This window comes from Melitaea cinxia, chromosome 7 (genome assembly GCF_905220565.1).
Source record: "Melitaea cinxia chromosome 7, ilMelCinx1.1, whole genome shotgun sequence".
Taxonomy (NCBI): Eukaryota; Metazoa; Arthropoda; class Insecta; order Lepidoptera; family Nymphalidae; genus Melitaea; species Melitaea cinxia.
Window position 1 is genome coordinate 1,594,149 of NC_059400.1, and position 19,779 is coordinate 1,613,927.

Here is a 19,779-nt window from a genome sequence, read left to right on the forward strand (position 1 = left end):
CTGCTGGACATAGGCCTCCACAAGTCTACGCCAAAAATAACGTGAACTCATGTGTTTTGCCCATAGTCACCACGCTGGGCAGGCGGGTTGGTGACCGCAGTACTGGCTTTGTCGCACCGAAGACGCTGCTGCCCGTCTTCGGCCTGTGTATTTCAAAGCCAGCAGTTGGATGGTTATCCCGCCATCGGTCGGCTTCTTAAGTTCCAAGGTGGTTGTGGAACCTTGTTATCCCTTAGTCGCCTCTTACGACACCCACGGGAAGAGAGGGGGTGGCTAAATTCTTTAGTGCCGTAGCCACACAGCACACAGTGGATGTTGTTAATATAATAGAAAAAAAACAGTAATTTAATAATTTATTAGATTAAGTAAACAAAAACTAATAGGTATATGTTTTATTGTTGAACTTGTACCATGATGGAAATAATACACGTGTTATACAAATAACATTTATTTCTTTTCATTTGAACATAACACCTTTGGCTTAAATACAACCTAAATCATTCATTAATAAGTAACAAAATTTGTACAAAGGCAAAACCATAACGCTAACTATACACTCTCAATATAAATAACTTATATTTTACTCGTGATTAAAATCTCCAGAATTTTAGTATTCTTTATTACCCACTCAAAAAATAAAATTTTCCAGAAATATATAACATTTTTTCTCTTTTCATAATACTTCAGATATTTTAGAAGGTTGTTTATTATCACCTTGTGCTGGTTACGAAAATTCTTTAGATTTCAACCACGAAATACAAACGATAGAAGTACATCTATAGGTACCTAATTATAACGTTTTTTAACAAATGTAGCTGACCTTATTACACGTTATTAAAACAATACATTAATTTCGACCTAACACTATCGGCGAAGCTTCCCACTAGAAGCTTAAGCACTTCGTTTCTAAAAATCTCTTTAATATAACCATTACCTAAATTACGATCAGCTGTTTTTATTTAGATATCATTTACGTTAGTAATTTCATATTTATGTACACGGTTCATTTGTATCACATGCATTTTTTATTTTAACGAGATGTGGATCAGTTGTTTGAACTATCTATGACTTAATCTTTTCTACGTAAATGTTTACTATTACGGACTTTCTGAAATCTTAATATCTATCGCGGTGATGAAAAATAGCCTCGTACATCGTACTATAAATCGGAAATAGAAAAACTCAAAAATGTTCACAATAAATTCTATAATTCGATATGACGTTTCTCTGGGGTTTTAAGAAAAATGAAAATTTTTAACGTTTCGATTCCGTTTGATTCACTGTTATTGCGTTATCTCGTTCGCACATCGTCAAGTCTTCATTTCTCATAAACATGAATCGTCCGTTGGTGGTGCAACTACATCCATGCGACGGCGGGCGTGCCGTCGGATGATAGGGAGTCTATCGACCGGATGGTCGTTGACATCTGCTGTCAGTAAAGCGACGAGCTCGAGCAAGGCCCGTCCACGCCTTGCAGTTGCTGATCTGAATTCATGACCAGCTGTAACAATGTTAACAATTGGAGAAAGGTGGTAACTTGATTATGTCAAAGAAATTACCGTTATGAACCCCAAAGCCGTGGCACAACCCAATTATAAAATATCGAATTTTTATACAAGTCAAGTTGTTTTTGTCCAGTAATTTGCAGTTATTATGTAAAAGACATTATCTATAATATATATAAACGCGAAAGGTCATTCATCACGAAATCTCCGAAACTATAACACCTACAAACTTGAAATTTGGCAGGTAGGCTCCTTATAGGAAGTAGACATCCGCTAAGAACGGATTTTACGAAATTCGACCCCTAAGGGGGTAAAAAGGGGGTTGGAAGTTTGTATGAAAGTCCTATGTTTTTGAAGTATGAGACTTGAAATTTAAAATGTACGCTCTTTAGATAGTGAGAAGGTGTCCAAATAATGTATCTTTAAAAATCAACTCCTTTTTGGGGTTAAAACGGGGAATGGTAGGTTGACTCCCTTATTACGAAATCTCCGAAACTATAACAGCTAAAAACTTGAAATTTGGCAAGTAGGTTCCTTATAGGGCGTAAACATCCGCTAAGAGCTGATTTTATGAAACTCGACCCTTAAAGGGATAAAACGGGGGTTGGAAGTTTGTATGAAAGTCCTATGTTTTTAAAGTAAGAGACTTGAAATTTTAAATGTATGCTCTATAGATGGTAGAAAGGTGACCAAATAATGTATCTTTAGAAATCAACTCTCTTTTGGAGTTAAAACGGGAGATGGTGGGTTGACAAACTCATCACGAAACCTCCGAAACTATAACAGCTACAAACTTGAAATTTGGCAGGTAGGTTCCTTATGGGGCGTAAACATCCGCTAAGAACTGATTTTACGAAAACCGACTCCTAAGGGGATAAAACGGGGGTCGGAAGTTTGTATGAAAGCCTTATGTTTTTGAAGTAAGAGACTTGAAATTTAAAATATATGGTCTATAGATGGTGAGGAGATGTCCAAATAATGCATCGTAATCTATATATATAAAACAGAAAGGCCACTGACTCACTCATCACGAGAACTTAAAAACCGCTGGATGATCTATCCATCCAGGTTGGACAAAGATAAAGTTTGGCAGGGATGTAGATAATAATTAGCAGACGTCCGCTAAGAACGGATTTTACGACACTCCATCGCTAAGGGGGTTTAATTTGGGTTGATAGTTTGTAGGAAACATATACAGCCTGAAAATAAAACCAAAAATGTGGTGTGTAGAGAGGTTTTATAAAAATAACTATTAAATTATACTAAATTGTGCCTTTTAAAAAGTTACTCAGTCTGATAAGCATTTCAAGTGACTGAAATAAAAAAAATAATTTGCGTTAAACATCTTAATAGTAATACATATCTTCATAACCACGAGGACGTAATCGCGGGCAACAGTTAGTGTATTATAAACAAAGTCCCCAAAAGTGTATGTGATCGATTCGCTCAAAATTTACTGAACGGATTTTCATGCGGTTTACCATTGTAGAGGCCTCCATCATTGGCAAGAGGAAGGTTTACGGAACGGCTAAGCCGATTTTGATGAGAGTTTCACTGGAAGTTTGCCGGCAAAACTTTGTGACACACTAATTTCAACGCGGGCGAAGCCGCGGGCACAGCTAGTATTTTATAAAGTTTCCTTACTTCTCTAATTTCACACACAGCCGGCAGTAGCCCATCGGTGGAGTTGTTTGGCGAGCGCGGAGACGGCGTAGGCGCATGTTTTGGCAGATCTCTACCCGCCGCCATTTTATCGTGCAACTGAGCAAGGCGCATGCTCATCTGTCTCCTCTCCTTCTGTTCTCTCTCTCTTTCCCATCTCTTAGCGCTGTAACTCCTAATCGACGATGAGCTACTCTGCACTGAACTTAAACTTGGACGTCTCGAACCTGATTGAAATTGAATATGACACATCATTTAGGTCAAGTCAATACAGAAATAAAACGAAAAAAGCTATATTTGTTACAAGAATATTTACAGGAGACCAATTTTAGTGTCATTAAGTGAGTAAGGCTTTAATTGTATTATATTAATTTAAGAATGTAGGTACGAATATTCTTAACTTCGTTATTAATTGATCTGAAGTTAGTAACCTTATTTATTAGTAATATCTCAACGAAGTAGAAAGATTAAAGTAACTATTATAAAAATATTTTATGAAATTAAATATACAATTTTATTTAAGGACTTTAATAATTAATTAAATGTAATGTACAAGACGATATATTAGAAATACAAAGAAGGCAACAGCAAACATGTAAGACGTACAATACGTGGTAAAACGTTAACACAGGATTAAAAATTCATAACAAACTCTTTAGCTGATGAATCGTGAACCGAAGTACCAACTGTGAAATCTACCAAGTTTCAAGCTCTCTCAACAGATGGGTATAATTTTGAAAATATAAAAAATACCAATACTATCCATTAAAGGCTAACTGGACAAACCACGTGCGGTCGAAGCATTTCTCATGCATAACACGTGAAGACGGAAAGCGGAAGCATCGTGCTCGGCGTGAAACTGAAGCTTGGGCGACCTTGACGATCATAGTAATTATGACGATTGCAAAATGCGTAGCCAAATTCGCAAGCCGCTCAGAAAGAGTATCGCGTCGCGTAAGTATTTAGTCAACTTTGGTAATGCATTGTGTCAAATTAAATTTTCAGAAGCAATGGGAATAATATTATTGCCTTGCATACATTCAATATAAAAATTCCCTTTTAAGAGATTTCAAGAAGTATATTTTTTGGAAATGTGGGTAAATTTAATATTCTTTGTAAGCATAAGCATTTTGTATTGTGCTGTAGTGGTCATAGTAATTGAATGTTTTGTTGTAAAGAGTCAGTGATAATAAGTAATGTAATAAGGCTTACGCCACCTTCAGTTTCGTTGACGGTACAAAAGCTGATAGAAAACAGAGAGATAGGACGATGGCCATCCTGCTCGCGCCACAAGAAGAGCGTATTACGTCGACGAATGCACACCACTATCAATTTTTGTATTATAATACAGCATTACCCGACCTTATGCAGTTTCGTCTTATATTTTTAGAAAACAAGGTTGAAAATAGATCAAGCTGGTACGATACAGGTAAATACACAAGCGAGCTACAGTGGGACAAATACAAACGTCAAACCGTGAAACCATTTTGTCAAAACATTCTATTAAGCTTTCTACGGCAACTTATTTTCAATTTACATTTTATAAGTTTTAAAAATACTGTCTTTTTCTAATTATACCCTTTAGATTTTTTGGAATGTTATTTCAACACAGTTCATCGTAGGTATTAATTGCTACATTTTCTTTTCAACTTATTTTTTTTTTAAATAAAAATATACTCACTCATGCCTCAAAATCAATGCGTAAGTTTGGGTAAATACTGTATTACATACGAGTACATACGAGTCACTGAATTTACCTTGTTATCTTTATTGTAGTTAGTTAGTCCTTGTGGGTTAGCTGATTTATGTTGAGTATTTGTGTCCGATGTATGTATAGATGTATTTTTTTAAATAATAGTAATCAAATAATAGAAAGATTAGTTCTCCTCTCCACCGGTTTCTTTCAAAAACTTCGGCATACAGTTGTACATTTATTAACAAGAATGAATTATCTTTTTTATTTAGAAATCGTTAGTCTTTTCAGATAAGTTTTGTTACGGACCCCTCAGTTTGCAAACATATTTTTATTTTATGAATTTTTTGCTATACTTCTATTCCTTGAATCGATACGTGATAGTGCACTCGCAGACCGTCGCTCGGTGGCCGCTAACACCAAAACGTGACATCTAACGGACACGAGCGACGCGGAACATCATGCGACCCCACGCAGACACACCTCGAGCACCCTTTAAGAAACCACCACGATCTAAGTTTATAATAGCATCTAAACGCCCACAATTGAAAACTCAAAAACCATGTTACGGAACGGGAACGTTCTGGGTGTTAGAGGAGGTCGCGCCGCCCGGCGAACACCGATTCGTGCATAGAGGGCCGCGCTGCATACATCATCCGGATCACCTTTGGCGGCGCACTTGGGCGGGTGCGCGCCGCCGTCCCTTACGGCCTTCAGGTGGCGCGAGATTAACAAGATGGCCGCCGAGCGCGCCGCACCTGCGCGCGACGCGGCCCGGCGCGCGTCCCGCCGCGGCGCGTCCTCCAGCGAGCCGCTCGCGCAGCTGCGGGACGACGCGCGGGACGACGCGCGCGTCGCGCTCAGCGTGCCGCCTGCCGACCAACACACGACACACTTTGTACAGTACCATGATATGACAGTAAAATATAAACAAATAATAAATAAATAGTTTGGAACTTTTAACTGAGGTAAGGCACAGCAGGAATTTCCTGCTCAAAATATGGAGCAGCCCGACTGGGGTAATACCTCGACCTTACAAAAAATCACAGCTAAATAATACTGTTTTCAAGCAATATTGTGTTCCTGTTGGTGAGTAAGGTGACCAGAGTTCCTGGGGGGATTGGGGATTGGGTCGGCAACGCGCTTGCGGTACTGGTGTTCTGGTGTTGCAGGTGTCTATAAGCTATGGTAATCGCTTACCATCAGGTGAGCCGTACGCTTGTTTGCCGACCTAGTGACATAAAAAAAACATACACACATACGATCGTCTGTTTCTACGGTACGAAACATAAGCTTGACTGCTTGTGTTATATATCATCATGATCATCATCATCATCATCATTCCAGCCTATTGCAGTCCACTGCTGGACATAAGCCTCCACAAGTTTACGCCAAAAATAATGTGAACTCATGTGCTTTGCCCATAGTCACCACGCTGGGTAGGCGGGTTGGTGACCACAGGGCTGGCTTTGTCGCACCGAAGACGCTTCTGCCCGTCTTCTTACGACACCCACGGGAAGAGAGGGGGTGGCTATGTTCTTTGGTGCCGTAAGCACACGGCACAATGTTATAGGTAAGACTGATATGGCTAAATATTTCTTTTTTGATAAACATAGATCGATTGATTCAGCCTGTACATCTCAGTGCTGGGCATAGGCCTCTTTTTCATGTAGGAGAAGGATTAGAGCTTAACCCACCAAGCTGCTCCACTACGGGTTGGCGGATATGTTCACTACTATGAGTAACGATCGCTATCAGGTATTTATGATAACAATCGGGACAGAAGGCTTAACGTGCTCTCCGAGGTACGGTGGGAAGACCCGCAAGGACAGACAACCAAATCGGAAATACATATTTGTACAAATACAAGTATCCATCCCGAGCGGGAAAAACATAGATACTGACATAGAATTTAATATATACAAAAATAAATACGAATAATACAGTCAGTCTCAGACGAGCAAAAAGCAGGGTCACAGGGCACACACAGGGCCAACGGGCCAATATGCTTAAAAAATCATATTTAATCATCTTCCTGCCCTCATCCCACTTATGTAGGGTCAGCATAACATGTTTTCCTCTTCCATTCCTCTCTATTATTCGTCACTTCAGCGTTTACTCCTTTCTTTCTCATGAAAAAAATGATGTTTAATAAAAATGATATTTGATATTGTAATTCTATTAATAATAATGCGTACCAGTATCGTTGAGCGAGTACAAGCAAGGAGGTGTGAGTCTCGCGTCTGCCAGATGCGCTGGGTGATACCGCGCCTTCGTGTACAAGTGCAGTACCATGCAAAGCAGTCCGGCTAGAACGAATATCCCCGACGCCACTCCTAGCAGCGTCGGCATGTCAGCCGTCAGCAACACGAGATCTGGAAAAAGTTAATCACCTAACAAATTTGTCCCAGAGTGTAAAAAAGTATATTTTTTATCGCGTGTGAGTCTGAGTTAACGTTTACGTTTACGAATAAGTAAGTTTTGGCATATTGTTAGTGACACGTTTGGATATAGGTATATATAAAAAAAAAAACTTGCCTTAGAAAATATTCTAAAACAAAACTCTGAAATTGATTGAAAATGAAAACTCGCAAATGTTTAATAGTAAAAGTAGACTATCCTTCAAAAGACAATCATAAAGACAGTTTATTCATTTATTCTCCAAGCTTCTCCTTCTTCTTCAAAATTTTCCAGAAAAAATAGTTCCAAGATATGATGCTTAGTTTATGTATACAAATTGATACCTTCGGTACAGAAGATGCGCTGTGTCGGGCGCGAGTGGCTAGTTGTGTGGTAGCCAGGATCGCATTGGCAGAACGCATTGTGGTTGACCTGGACACAAGACGCGTGCAGGTCGAAGGCGCGACATGTTTGCTGGTAGAAGCATTGCTCACCCAATTTCTTTGCTGCAGAGTAACAATTAAAAGTGTCTTAATAAAACTGTAAGAGAGAAAAATCAGCATAAAATTAAAAGAGGTCAACATTAAATTTTAAACTTTTCACGGAAAGCAATAAGATTATTTAGAATGAAATTGAATGTTAGATATTAACAATTATATAACAAATAGTTCTCCCGTGACCATATGGTTGCTGTAAAGTATTAGAAACGTCGGGCATCTAAAAACCTAATAATCTAAAAACCGCGATAAAATCCGAAAGTGTTGAGAAGAAAGTTGTTTCATTATAACGAGTGAAATTCTCGTAAACATCGTGTGAAATAATATAAATAATTATGTTTGCGCACGAACGAAAAAAAAAATCGACTTCAATTATATCGACAAGTAATACAACATAAGTAGACAAAAAATAAATAAATAACAAATGCACTAGTCGTCACTACTATTTTTCCCCTCGATTTTTCTGGGATTCTATCATCAGTAGTGCTATTCTGTAAGAACATTTTCGTATCTCGATAGCGGAATCCGCGGTGAGATATCAAATTCGTATTCATTAAAACTCGACAGTCCCGTAGCGCCACACTTGTGAGTGCGGCGACGAGTTGAACCCTGTTGCGTAAGAATGTTGACATTTAATAGTATGAATTCGGTATTCTGTAAGGGGATTTACCGCTTCACACATCACAATTCGAGACTTGGTTCGACACTTGACTTCATGCACATAATATTCTAAAATAAAGTCATAAGAAAAGAATATCGATAAAATAAACACAGCTCTAAAATGGCCGCTCTTCGATTCGACACTTACTTCACATCGCTTGTGCGTACGGAATGTTTACAGAATTCCAAACCAAGGTCAAGTGGGTTCGCTTTCGAAGTGAGCGCTGTCACTCAGGTGAAGCTCGATATCGAAATGGTTATTTACAGAATAGCCCTGCAGATCCTAGTTTCCTTACCATGGTAACACCCTTGGGATATTTCCTTTCCAAGAAAAAGAACTTTCAAAATCGGTTTATAAACGACGAAGTTATCCCCGAACATACGGCAGTCGTAATAAGTCGGTTAAAAAGAGTAATTAAAAATGTTTGTAAAAATTATCGTTTACGGTCATGGCATTATAAAAAACAAGACACTTCAGTTTTTTATACCTTTAAACCATTTTAAAGTATATATATATATATATATATATATATGTGTGTGTGTAAGTATGTATGTAATGTACCTATATGTATATGTGTTTTAGTAATATATTCAAACGCTTATGTCTCAATTTGTACACCTACACCGACACAATACCATCTCCTCTGCCCCTAGGTTGCCTGGAAGAGATCGCTTTTCAGCGGTAAGGCCGTCCTTTGTACCTTGTGATACTCTGTTAAAATTAATCTGATAAATATTATTTCTGTATTGGTGTACAATAAAGGCGTATTGTTATGTCATGTTATGTTAAAATATGAAATAGCGACAAATCTGCCTTTCATATTGCATTTTTTTTTTTTTATAGAAATGACACTGTTTATTGTACACACCAATAAGAAATAAATATGACTAAATATTGCAACAAAGAAAAATGTATAGAGATCTTATCGCTAGGAAGTTAACGAAATTTTCGGGTAAAGGGTTTATAGCAGAAGCGGTACGGAAGTTATACACTTCCTTTTTGCACAATTTAGATAATTTATTTTGTATTGACTGACTTATTTTAGAATCAACGAACTCATAAGCCCATTTTACTCTACTGATACTTTAATATTTATGATCAATATATATTAATACTAGCCGCTAGCTGCTACATAAGTGCTGAGCTAACAGACTTTATCCTATCTTGTGAACTGTCAAAGTGGTGAGCACAAGGAAAAGTCCTGCGCAAAATTTGGAGCAGCCAAACTAGGGAAGTTACTCGACCATACAGAAGATCACAGCAAAATGATACCGCCTTCAAGCAGTGTTGTGTACCTGTGGTGAGTAGGGTGACCAGAGCTTATGTGGGGTACGGGAGGTAGGGTCGGCAACGAGTTTGCGATGGTATCGCAGACATCTATAGGCTACGGTAATCGCTTACCATCAGGTGAGCCGTACGCTTCTTTGCCGACCTAGTTGTATACACCCGCCGTACCCGCGTAATTTTCTTAATTATTCATTGTGAGAATCTTCCATTAAGAATGAGAAAACTTAGAAAGAAAAGACGAAAAAACGAAACGGTAAATTAATTCTTAAATTACGATGTGACCGAAGAATATAATAAAGATCTAGTTTTATCTATAGGTAAAGATGGGCTTTCCAAAAGTTATAACATTGGGAGTATACTGTAAATAGACGATATTAAACAATTCCGTGAAGACGTGCAGTGCAATATATACAAACTACCAACAACACATTTGATCATTGCAGTAGTGGAAACTTTTGGTACGCGGAAGCATTACTGCCAAAAACTATTCTCCGCTAAACACGAAATTGTTTGGAAACTAAATTGATAAAAAGTGAAAAACATTACAGTATTTGGATAGTTTTAAAAGTAACGTTAATGGTTATTTAAAGTGACGTTTACATTTGTAATATTTACACGAAACCTTTTACGAGCAGTGTAAATGTAGTCAATTAATCAAACAATGAATATTTACGAGTGTAATTTTAGATTGAGCTGTTTATGTTGCCTGTGATATTATCGTAATAATAATTGAACCAAAATATTTATTTTAAGGTATAGAACAGTATTTTGATTATGATTTTCAAGATTCCGGATTAGTAAAGGATTTCAATGGAATCTCATTACTACTAACGATATGCCTTATCTAATTATATCAAATGAGATCGAAGTTTCACCGTTTGTAGGAATAGGTACACATGTTAGGGCAATAACACGGACGTAGATACTTGCTATTTGCAATAAATATCTTTCTTTTTTTTAAATTTTCATAGAATAAATCTAACCATACTAATTGTAGAACCAAATATTTTATCCAAAAATTACCATGCTAATAGGTAGGTTATGTTAATGTAAAATAAAAAATATGTCATCATCATCATCACCATCATCATCATTTTAACCTATCAAAGTCCACTGCTGGACATAGGCCTCCACAAGTTCGCGCCAAAAATGGCGAAAACTCATGTGTTCTGCCCATAGTCACCACGCTGGGTAGGCGGGTTGCTGACCGCAGGGCTGGCTTTGTCGCACCGAAGACGCTGCTGCCCGTCTTCGGCCTGTGTATTTCAAAGCCAGCATTTGGATGGTTATCCCGCCATCGGTCGGCTTTTTAAGTTCCAAGGTGGTAGTGGAACTGTGTTATACCTTAGTCGCCTCTTCGACACCCACGGGAAGAGAGGGAGAAAAAACATGTGAGTATTATTACTTTATAATAATACTTACGCTTAGCACAACCCTTCGCGACTCCAAGGGCGACTGGGTGTTTTGGATCACACTGGCAGGAGTTGCTTCTCGGCTCACAGTACACGTGCACCAGCTCTGAGTTGCACGTAAACTCGCACGGTGAGCCAAGGTACTTGCCCTTCTCTGTAAATAAAGATGCGGCAAAATAAAAGTATCTACCTGTGAAAATTTTAGCGTGAATTTGGTTACATATTAAGTTTAAGAATTTTATTGATGGTTTTTAAATCAAACAATCAATAATAAAAATAACTTTATTTATTTTTATTTTATTTATTCAAACATGCTTCAAAAGCACTTTCGAATCGTCATTTTACAAATTAAAATTTAAAAGTGATAACTATTATTAAAAGTGAAGATACCACCGATTCGGAATGTAGATTCTGGAGAGAAGAATCGGCAAGTAACTCCGCAGTTACCTACTTTTTTAACCGACTTCCAAAAAAGGAGGAGGTTCTCAATTCGACTGTATTTTTTTTTTTTTTTTTTTTTTTTATGTATGTTACATCAGAACTTTTGACTCGGTGGAGCGATTTCGAATCGAAAGGTGGTGTGTGCCAATTGGTCCCATTTAAATTTATTTGAGATCTAACAACTACTTTTCGAGCTATATCTAATAATGCGTTTTTACTTGACGCTTTTTTCGTCGACCTACGTTGTATTATACCGCATAACTTTCTACTGGATGTACGGATTTTGATAATTCTTTTTTTGTTGGAAAGGAGATATCCCAAGTTTAGTATCATGATAAGGAAACCAGGATCTGATGATGGGATCCCGGAGAAATCGAGGGAACTTCTTGAAAATCCGCAATAACTTTTTATTAGGTTTACCGATTTTAATGATTTTTAATTTAATCGAAAGCCGAAGTTTATCATGTGGTCACATTTAAATTTCATCGCAATCTGATTACTACTTTTTGAGTAATCTTTGATAATGCGTTGTTTGATAACGTGTTGTTGTTGCGTGTTTTGATAATGTTGTTGTTGCTTGACTATTTTTTCGTCGATCTACGTTGTATTACTTGTCGATGTAATTGAAGTCGGTTTTTTTTTTCGTTTGCGAGCAAACACAATTATTAAAAATAATATATACATTGTGTTTTAGTACAAAATTAATAATATCTTGCATGAAATCATCATCACCATCATTAGCCTTATCCGTATATTGCAGACGATTTAGACAGTGTCAGACAGACACTGTGTCGCCTAGGACACTCTTCAGGAAAACGCAGAGTTGTTGCATGAAATACAGCGTCACTAAGTCCACACATCTTTATCATCCATGTAATTGCTGTGTGGTTACGGCAATGAACAATATAATCACCCCCTTTCTTCCCGTGGGTGTCCTAAGAGGTGACTATGGGATAACACAGTTCCAATACTACCTTGGAACTGAAAAAGTCGACCGATGGCGGGATAACCATCCAACTGCTGGCTTTGAAATACACAGGCCGAAGACAAGCAGCAACTTCTTCGGTGCGACAAAGCCAGCCCTGCGGTCATCAACCCGCCTGCCCATCGTAGTGACTATGGGCAATAAACATGAGTTCACGCCACTTTTGGCGCGAACTTGTGGAGGCATATGTCCAGTATTGGACTGCGATAGGCGGAAGTGACTCCTGCTCTGAATTGTTATTTTATTTACTGAATTAATACCGAGCCTTATCCATTAAATTCTTTTTACTAAACACTTTAAAGCTATGTTGAGACAAATTTCAAAATCGTTTGTGGAATTTTATTATATGTATACCAGCCTTGCCCGCGACTTCGTCCGCTTGGAATTTAACAAAATTATCGTTCAGTTCGCAGTTATAAAAAAATCTTAAATAAAAGTAGTTAAAGTTAGTTAGTTACTCCTTATTACATCAGCTATCTGCCAGTGAAAGTCCCGTCAAAATCGGTCCAGCCGTTTCAGAGGTTAGCCGGAACAAACAGGCAGACAGACAGAGAGACAAAAATTATAAAAATTGTTATTTTGGTATATGTATCGTGTAATACATACATATGAATTGAGTTAAAAGCGGTTATTTTAATTTTACAAACTTATTTGTATTTATATATACGAGTACGAGCGAATACAATAACCTAGACAGAAGACGTTTACTTTGTACTTGACAGTCGGAAATTTGGAGTAACAATTTATATCAAAACAATCGATATTCTTGTGAATATACATAATAATGTTATAAATATATTGCGACGCAATTGTTAATATGTCTACCTTATGAAAAACATCTTGCAGGAAGACTCGAGCTCCAAGATAATAAATACACTCTCAATATATGTAGCATTACCCCACAGTAACATACCGTAAGACATAACACTATGGAAATAGCTAAAACATATTAATCGTGCAATAGCGACGTCGGCGTCGGTCAGTTGCCGAACTTTTCTAACTGCGAAGAAATCATTAAATGACTAGAACATTAATAACTATGACGTGTAACAATTTTTATGTCTAATGTTACAGTTAATAGTTGCAATATATGGCAGTTAGAATTGTAATTAGATGCTAATCTTTAACACCATGGCCAATAAATAACGACTAAGGTTAACGCTTTAGGTAATGGTTTGTTCTTGAACTAGTAGCAGAGGTCAGATGTCAAGATCGGGGCAGAGCTTCTGCAGTGCTTTCATTTGAATAAAACGAAGTTTAGTTATATTAAGTATCAGTTATTTTTTCAGAAAACAAATCTACATATTTGTATTTTAACGATGTTTATTTAGAGTCCATGTATGAGGATAATCGATTTTTATTGGTGTGTAGAATAAAAGATATTTATTTTTAAATAAAAAAGAAGATACAATAACAACTGATATATTTAACTGAGGTAGAGCAAAGAGGAAATAACTCGCTCAAAATCTGGATCAGCCCGACTGGGGTAATATCACGAACTTACAGAAGATCACAGCTAAATAATACTGCTTTCAAGCATTGTTGTGTTCCTGTGGTGAGTAAGATGATTATAGCTCCTGGGCTTGGGCTTAGAGTCGGCAACGCGCTTGCAATGCTTGTGGAGTTGCAAGCGTCTATAAGCTACGATAATTACTTACCATAAATGAACCGTACGCTTGTTTGCCGATTTAGTTGTATAAAAAAATAAGGTAATAAGTTCACCGGACCCAATAAAACATATTTATAAAAATGACCTTTTTTTTACTTATTAGTAGAACGTGGACAACATAAAAGAGATTGGTTTGTACGGTTTGGTTCTGTCATTTCATTTTGAATACCTTAGAAATACAACAAAACATAACGAATGTAAAGTGGTCTCATCACTGATAATGATTTCTAAAACGGTTATAGTAATAAAGTGTGAACCGATTTTTTTTTTTTGTATAATTTACTTCGTCCACTGAAAAAAACATAAATCATGATATTTATTACGCAGAGCTGATTCCGGCACTTCGTTCGCTTAAACGTCAGATACCGAGATAAAGTTTTATAGCTCTCTCCCGGGAGCAGATTTACTGTCTCGAATAAAAAATACTCGATAAATTGATTGTAAATGTGATGGAATCGTTTCGAATTAATAAAAACTATTCTGACAGCGGGAACAATTTTCATACAACTGTTTTTCATACTACAGTCCTTATTGCTGTATTTTTTTTACACACATACACACACACACACACACACACACACATACACACACATACACACACACACATACATATATCAATGTCTATGTTTTGTAACTACCGCTCTGTAGATATATATTTTTTTAAATAAATATACGTATACTTAAAAATAAATATTACACTCAGTCTAAGGATGAGAATCGAATCCACGATTCTGGACTGGAAAGCATGGACACTGCAAACTGCGCCAGTGAACCAGTCAAGGCATATTGTAGCAATTACTATGTCATGTAATTATTTTGAAAATTTGCGAGGTATGTAGTGTGTTATGAAGGTACGGTGAGTGACAGCTGTGACGTAGTCTCCAAAGGGCGTAGGAAGCTATCGACCCCGGTCGCAGGTGAACCAAACATATTTTGTGTTCATGTTGATATTTATACTGGAGTTACGATGATAAGAAGAACGGAATTCAAAATATATGGAGTATGGACCGTTAAATTTTATACAAACATTTTGTTTTGATAAACTTATTTTAATATTGAATCTAGTTTCACAATATATAACAAAACAAAGGTAACATTCAACGAACCTCCGTAGAAAGTAAATCTTTTGTTAGGAAAACAATACTAAGACTTAAAAAACACAGACGTTAATACAATGACAAAGATCTGTATGGCCCATACAAATATTTGACCGGTCTTATCTATCGTCAAATTGTTTAATAAAATAAATGTTGCTGTTTTATTAATTAAATAAAAAAATGGTAAAGTAGTTCTTTCTTGTTATTTAGATTAAAAGACAAGAAGAACAAGGAAAAATGCATCTTAAGATAGAAACCACAAATTTGGTCGACAGGTAAAGTGAAACAATGCCGTCAAATCCTCACGGCCCTAAATTAAGAAATATGTCCAATAGTAGCGAGCTTTTGCATGAGGTAATTGAGTGACCTATCGAGGTCAAGCACAAAAGGGTGAGCCGATAGCTGTACGCTACCAAAATGCTATCATCGGATGGCACTTATTTAACGTAAAACAAAGGCGCAACGTGCTCGCTTGAGCACGTAGATGTGTCAACATGAATTTATTAAGCAATGTTTACACGTATGAACCATATTTTTTAAACAACTGAAAGTACATTAATAACAAAAAAGTGTGTGGGAGCTCCGACCCACGACTGAGTTGCCGTAATATTAGATAATTAAAATGTTCTATTACGCTTCACGCTTCAGCCTTTAATATTCCACTGCTGGACATAGGTCTCTTTCCCCATGTAGGAGAGGGATCAGAGCTTAGTCCACTAGGCTGCTCCAATGCGGGTTATATTACCTACTATGACTAACGATCGCTATCAGGTGTACTTGATAACAACCGGGATCGACGGCTTAACGTGCTCTTTGAGGCACGGTGGAGAGACCCACAAGGACTGCACAAACACCCAGACCACGGCAAACATCTGTATGGCCAATACAAATGTTTGTCATATGCCGGGATCTAACTCGCAACGAATTGAGAACTTTCTCCTTTTTTTGAAGTCGGTTGAAAACGTTGTAAAGCGTCTCTGTCAGGGGAACCTTCAGAGGTACTCTCCAGCGTCTCCGCGTCACTCCTGTTTCGTTATTCCACATGATTTCACTCCTCATATTTTTTCATACCGCGAAAATTATATCGTTTCTTAAGAAGTGAACACCAAAAATTCAAGTTACTTCTACATATAGTAGGTAGGTACATTACGTTTCCATATAAATTAAAATTAATTAATTATTTATATATATATATAAAACTGCATGAACATCATATTTGAACTAATAAGAAGAAGAAGAGAATAATAAGAAGTATTTTATTACCGATTGAAAATTTCGATAGGGTATAAAAATGTAGGTGTACAGGAGAAAGTACGAATTGAAAAAAAAAAACAGGATATTTGATAGCAATTTCTTAAAAGCCTCTTGTTAAAGTTTGATCGAGAACTTGATATTGTTATTTTTAAATAGTTATAACAATTTTCTACCTTTACAATATTTTCATAAAGGTTCAATAGTTTTAAGTCTTTTCGAAGATTATTTTCAAAGAGTACGAAGTTTTCTCGTTACCGTTTCATGCAAATTGATATCATTGTACTGAGACTTTGTCTGCCGTTAACAAAGAAAGTATTAAGTATTTATCCGGAAAAATGTAATTAAGTATCTTTCGTAACCTCCACCAATAAATAGCTCTAAAGATAAATCAAGGCATTATCGACGTCAAATTTAAACATGAATGAAGTCTGTCATTTTGAAACTTATAAATTAGTCGTAGGTGCCACCCGTGACTATGACGTCTTCAACGTTTTTACTAGTCACTTATTGAGGTAGAACTCAGCAGGGATTATCTTGATCAATATCTGGAGCTGCCTGACTGAAGTCGTCATCTAATCTCAAAATCTAAACTTAAACAGTTCAGACGGCAAATTTATGGGATCAATGAATCAAAGACATAATAAAACCTGGGTTACAATCGATCAAAACTGATTCAACACAAAACAGTAAAAACTTACTACAGCAGCTTACTACTACTACTTAACAAGCTACTACTACTTACATACTAAAACAGCAATTTAAATATAGACTAAATACCATCTTAAAATACCATCTTAAATCTACCGATACCGGTATCGGTCGATGGTACCCTTCTCGAAGTTGTTCAGGATTATATTTACCTAGGCCATACTATCCAACTAGGCCGCAACAACTTCGAGAAGGAGGCCGATAGGAGGATTCGGTTGGGCTGGGCGGCATTTGGCAGACTCCGTCGAGTCTTCACTTCGAAGATTCCGCAACGCTTGAAGACAAAAGTTTTCGAGCAATGCGTCCTGCCTGTGTTAACATACGGAGCCGAGACGTGGACACTGACGAAGGGACTGGTCCACAAGTTTAAAGTCGCTCAACGTGCAATGGAACGGGCTATGCTTGGGGTCTCTCTCAAAGACAGGATTAGAAATGAGACTATCCGCGAGAGAACGAAAGTAACCGACATAGCCCACAGAATTAGCAAGTTGAAGTGGCAGTGGGCTGGTCATCTGTGTCGCAGAACCGATGGCCGTTGGAGTAGACGGGTCCTAGAGTGGAGACCGCGACTTGGCAAACGCAGTGTGGGACGTCCTCCGGCCCGTTGGACCGACGATCTACGTAAGATTGCCGGTGTAGGCTGGATGAGGATTGCGGAAGACCGGGATGTGTGGCGCGAACTTGGGGAGGCCTATGTCCAGCAGTGAACTGCGATAGGCTGAAGTGAAATACCATCTTAAAAACACAACTCCGCTCTAAAAATTTAATTAAAGCGATAAACACGAATGCAATTTCTATATTAACGTACTCCTTTGGCAATATAGCCTGGCAAAAGTCAGACCTCAAATATCTGCAACGCCTTATAAATACAACTATGACTAAAAACAAAAAACACCACCCATAATGCTGTGTTTAAATATTGACTCTGTCAAGAAAGGATGGAGGCCGTCGATATATAGCTATAGTCAACTTACATAACGCACAGATTACTAATCTTAGATGCTACTTTCATAATGAAAAAACAACATCACTTATTGCGATCGTCCAAAATGACCAGAAATTCGCACCCCTAAACTTATTAGACAGAAAGAAACAAAATAACGAATTTGACGAAGACGCTGCTGTCCGTATTCAGTTTGTGTATTTTAAAGCCAACATCATCATCATCATCATTCAATCATGTTGGATGGTTATTCCGCCATCGGTCGGCTTTCTAATTTCCAAGGTGGTAGTGGAACTGTGTTATCCCTTAGTCGCCTCTTACGGCACCCACGGGAAGAGAGGGGTTGGCTATATTCTTTAATGCCGTAGCTACACAACATATATCTATATATAATTAATTTTAATTGATAATAAATTAAGCCGACCGATGGCGGGATAACCATCCAACTGCTGGCTTTAAAATACACAGGCCGAAGACGGGCAGCAGCGTCTTCGGTGCGACAAAGCCAGTACTGCGGTCACCAACCCGCCTGCCCAGCGTGGTGACTATGGGCAAAACACATGAGTTCACGTTATTTTTGGCGTAAACTTGTGGAGGCCTATGTCCAGCAGTGGACTGTATAGGCTGTAATGATGATAATAAATTATAAAACTAATCCTATTACTATTGGACTCTGCACTCTGCAGCTTATATTGCAGAAGACAAAACAAACAGTTATGAATAAACTAAACTTACTAAACTAATAGAATAATAAAAATATATTATTAAAATAACTAATTAAAGTGATAATAACATATTGAAAACTATTCTCGATGTGTGTGTTCATGCTTGCTGTGTTCATGTAAGTTCTAGTATCTGTGCTGCGCGCGTGTTTGTGTGTGTGTGTGTGTGTATGGGCGTGTGTGCGTGTGTGTGCGTGTGTGCGTGTGTGTGCGTGTGTGTGTGTGTGTGTGTGTGTGTGTGTGTGTGTGTGTGATTACATATCTATCTACGAGTCATCATTTCTATCTACGAGTAGAAAGATTTTCATTTTTAATTTCCTATTTATGCGGTTATATAGACGCGGTAAAAGGTAATATAGATGGGACGTCTTGCAAACGTGACGTGTTGTATGCGAAGATGGAACTGATGATGAGATCCGGTACACTCGCTGCTTTTGTCAGTGCTCCTGATCTGATGATCTGGTTGCTACAGCAAGTTTATACATAGACGTAATGAATACCTCTAAGAATGAATAGTTGTCTAACTCTCAACAAGACGCAGTCTCTATATATTAAGTCCGTAATATACCTAAAGGGTTTTTATTTATTTATTTTATTTTTATTTTATTTTATTTTTATTTTACCAAGCATGACCTTGAGAACTGATCTCTGAGCTCTCTCGATTCCTGTCATAGTGGTTTTGGGGTCGCTACCGCAAAGTGTTATACAATAAATGATAAGGGAAATATAAATAAAAATATTAAAATAAATATTTAGAGGCAGCATTTTTGAGAATATTTTCAATGTTAATGTATTTTATTTATTTTAATTTAAGAAACAAACAGTACAATATAACACAAAGTA

The 19,779-nt window shown here is 37.4% G+C and overlaps 1 protein-coding gene across 1 annotated transcript in view; it reads right to left on the reverse strand.

Annotated features, from left to right (window-relative positions):
- Positions 1-432: 432 nt before the first annotated feature.
- LOC123655076 overlaps positions 433-19,779 on the reverse strand; it is a 46,478-nt gene continuing 27,131 nt past the window's right edge. The window contains exons 2-7 of the mRNA XM_045590914.1: positions 11,128-11,271; positions 7,605-7,766; positions 7,059-7,235; positions 5,619-5,732; positions 3,150-3,394; positions 433-1,501 (exon numbers count right to left, since the gene is read on the reverse strand). Coding sequence (XP_045446870.1) covers positions 1,433-1,501; positions 3,150-3,394; positions 5,619-5,732; positions 7,059-7,235; positions 7,605-7,766; positions 11,128-11,271 — 911 coding nt within the window. The 3' untranslated portion in view covers positions 433-1,432. The remainder of the gene's footprint in view (positions 1,502-3,149; positions 3,395-5,618; positions 5,733-7,058; positions 7,236-7,604; positions 7,767-11,127; positions 11,272-19,779) is intronic.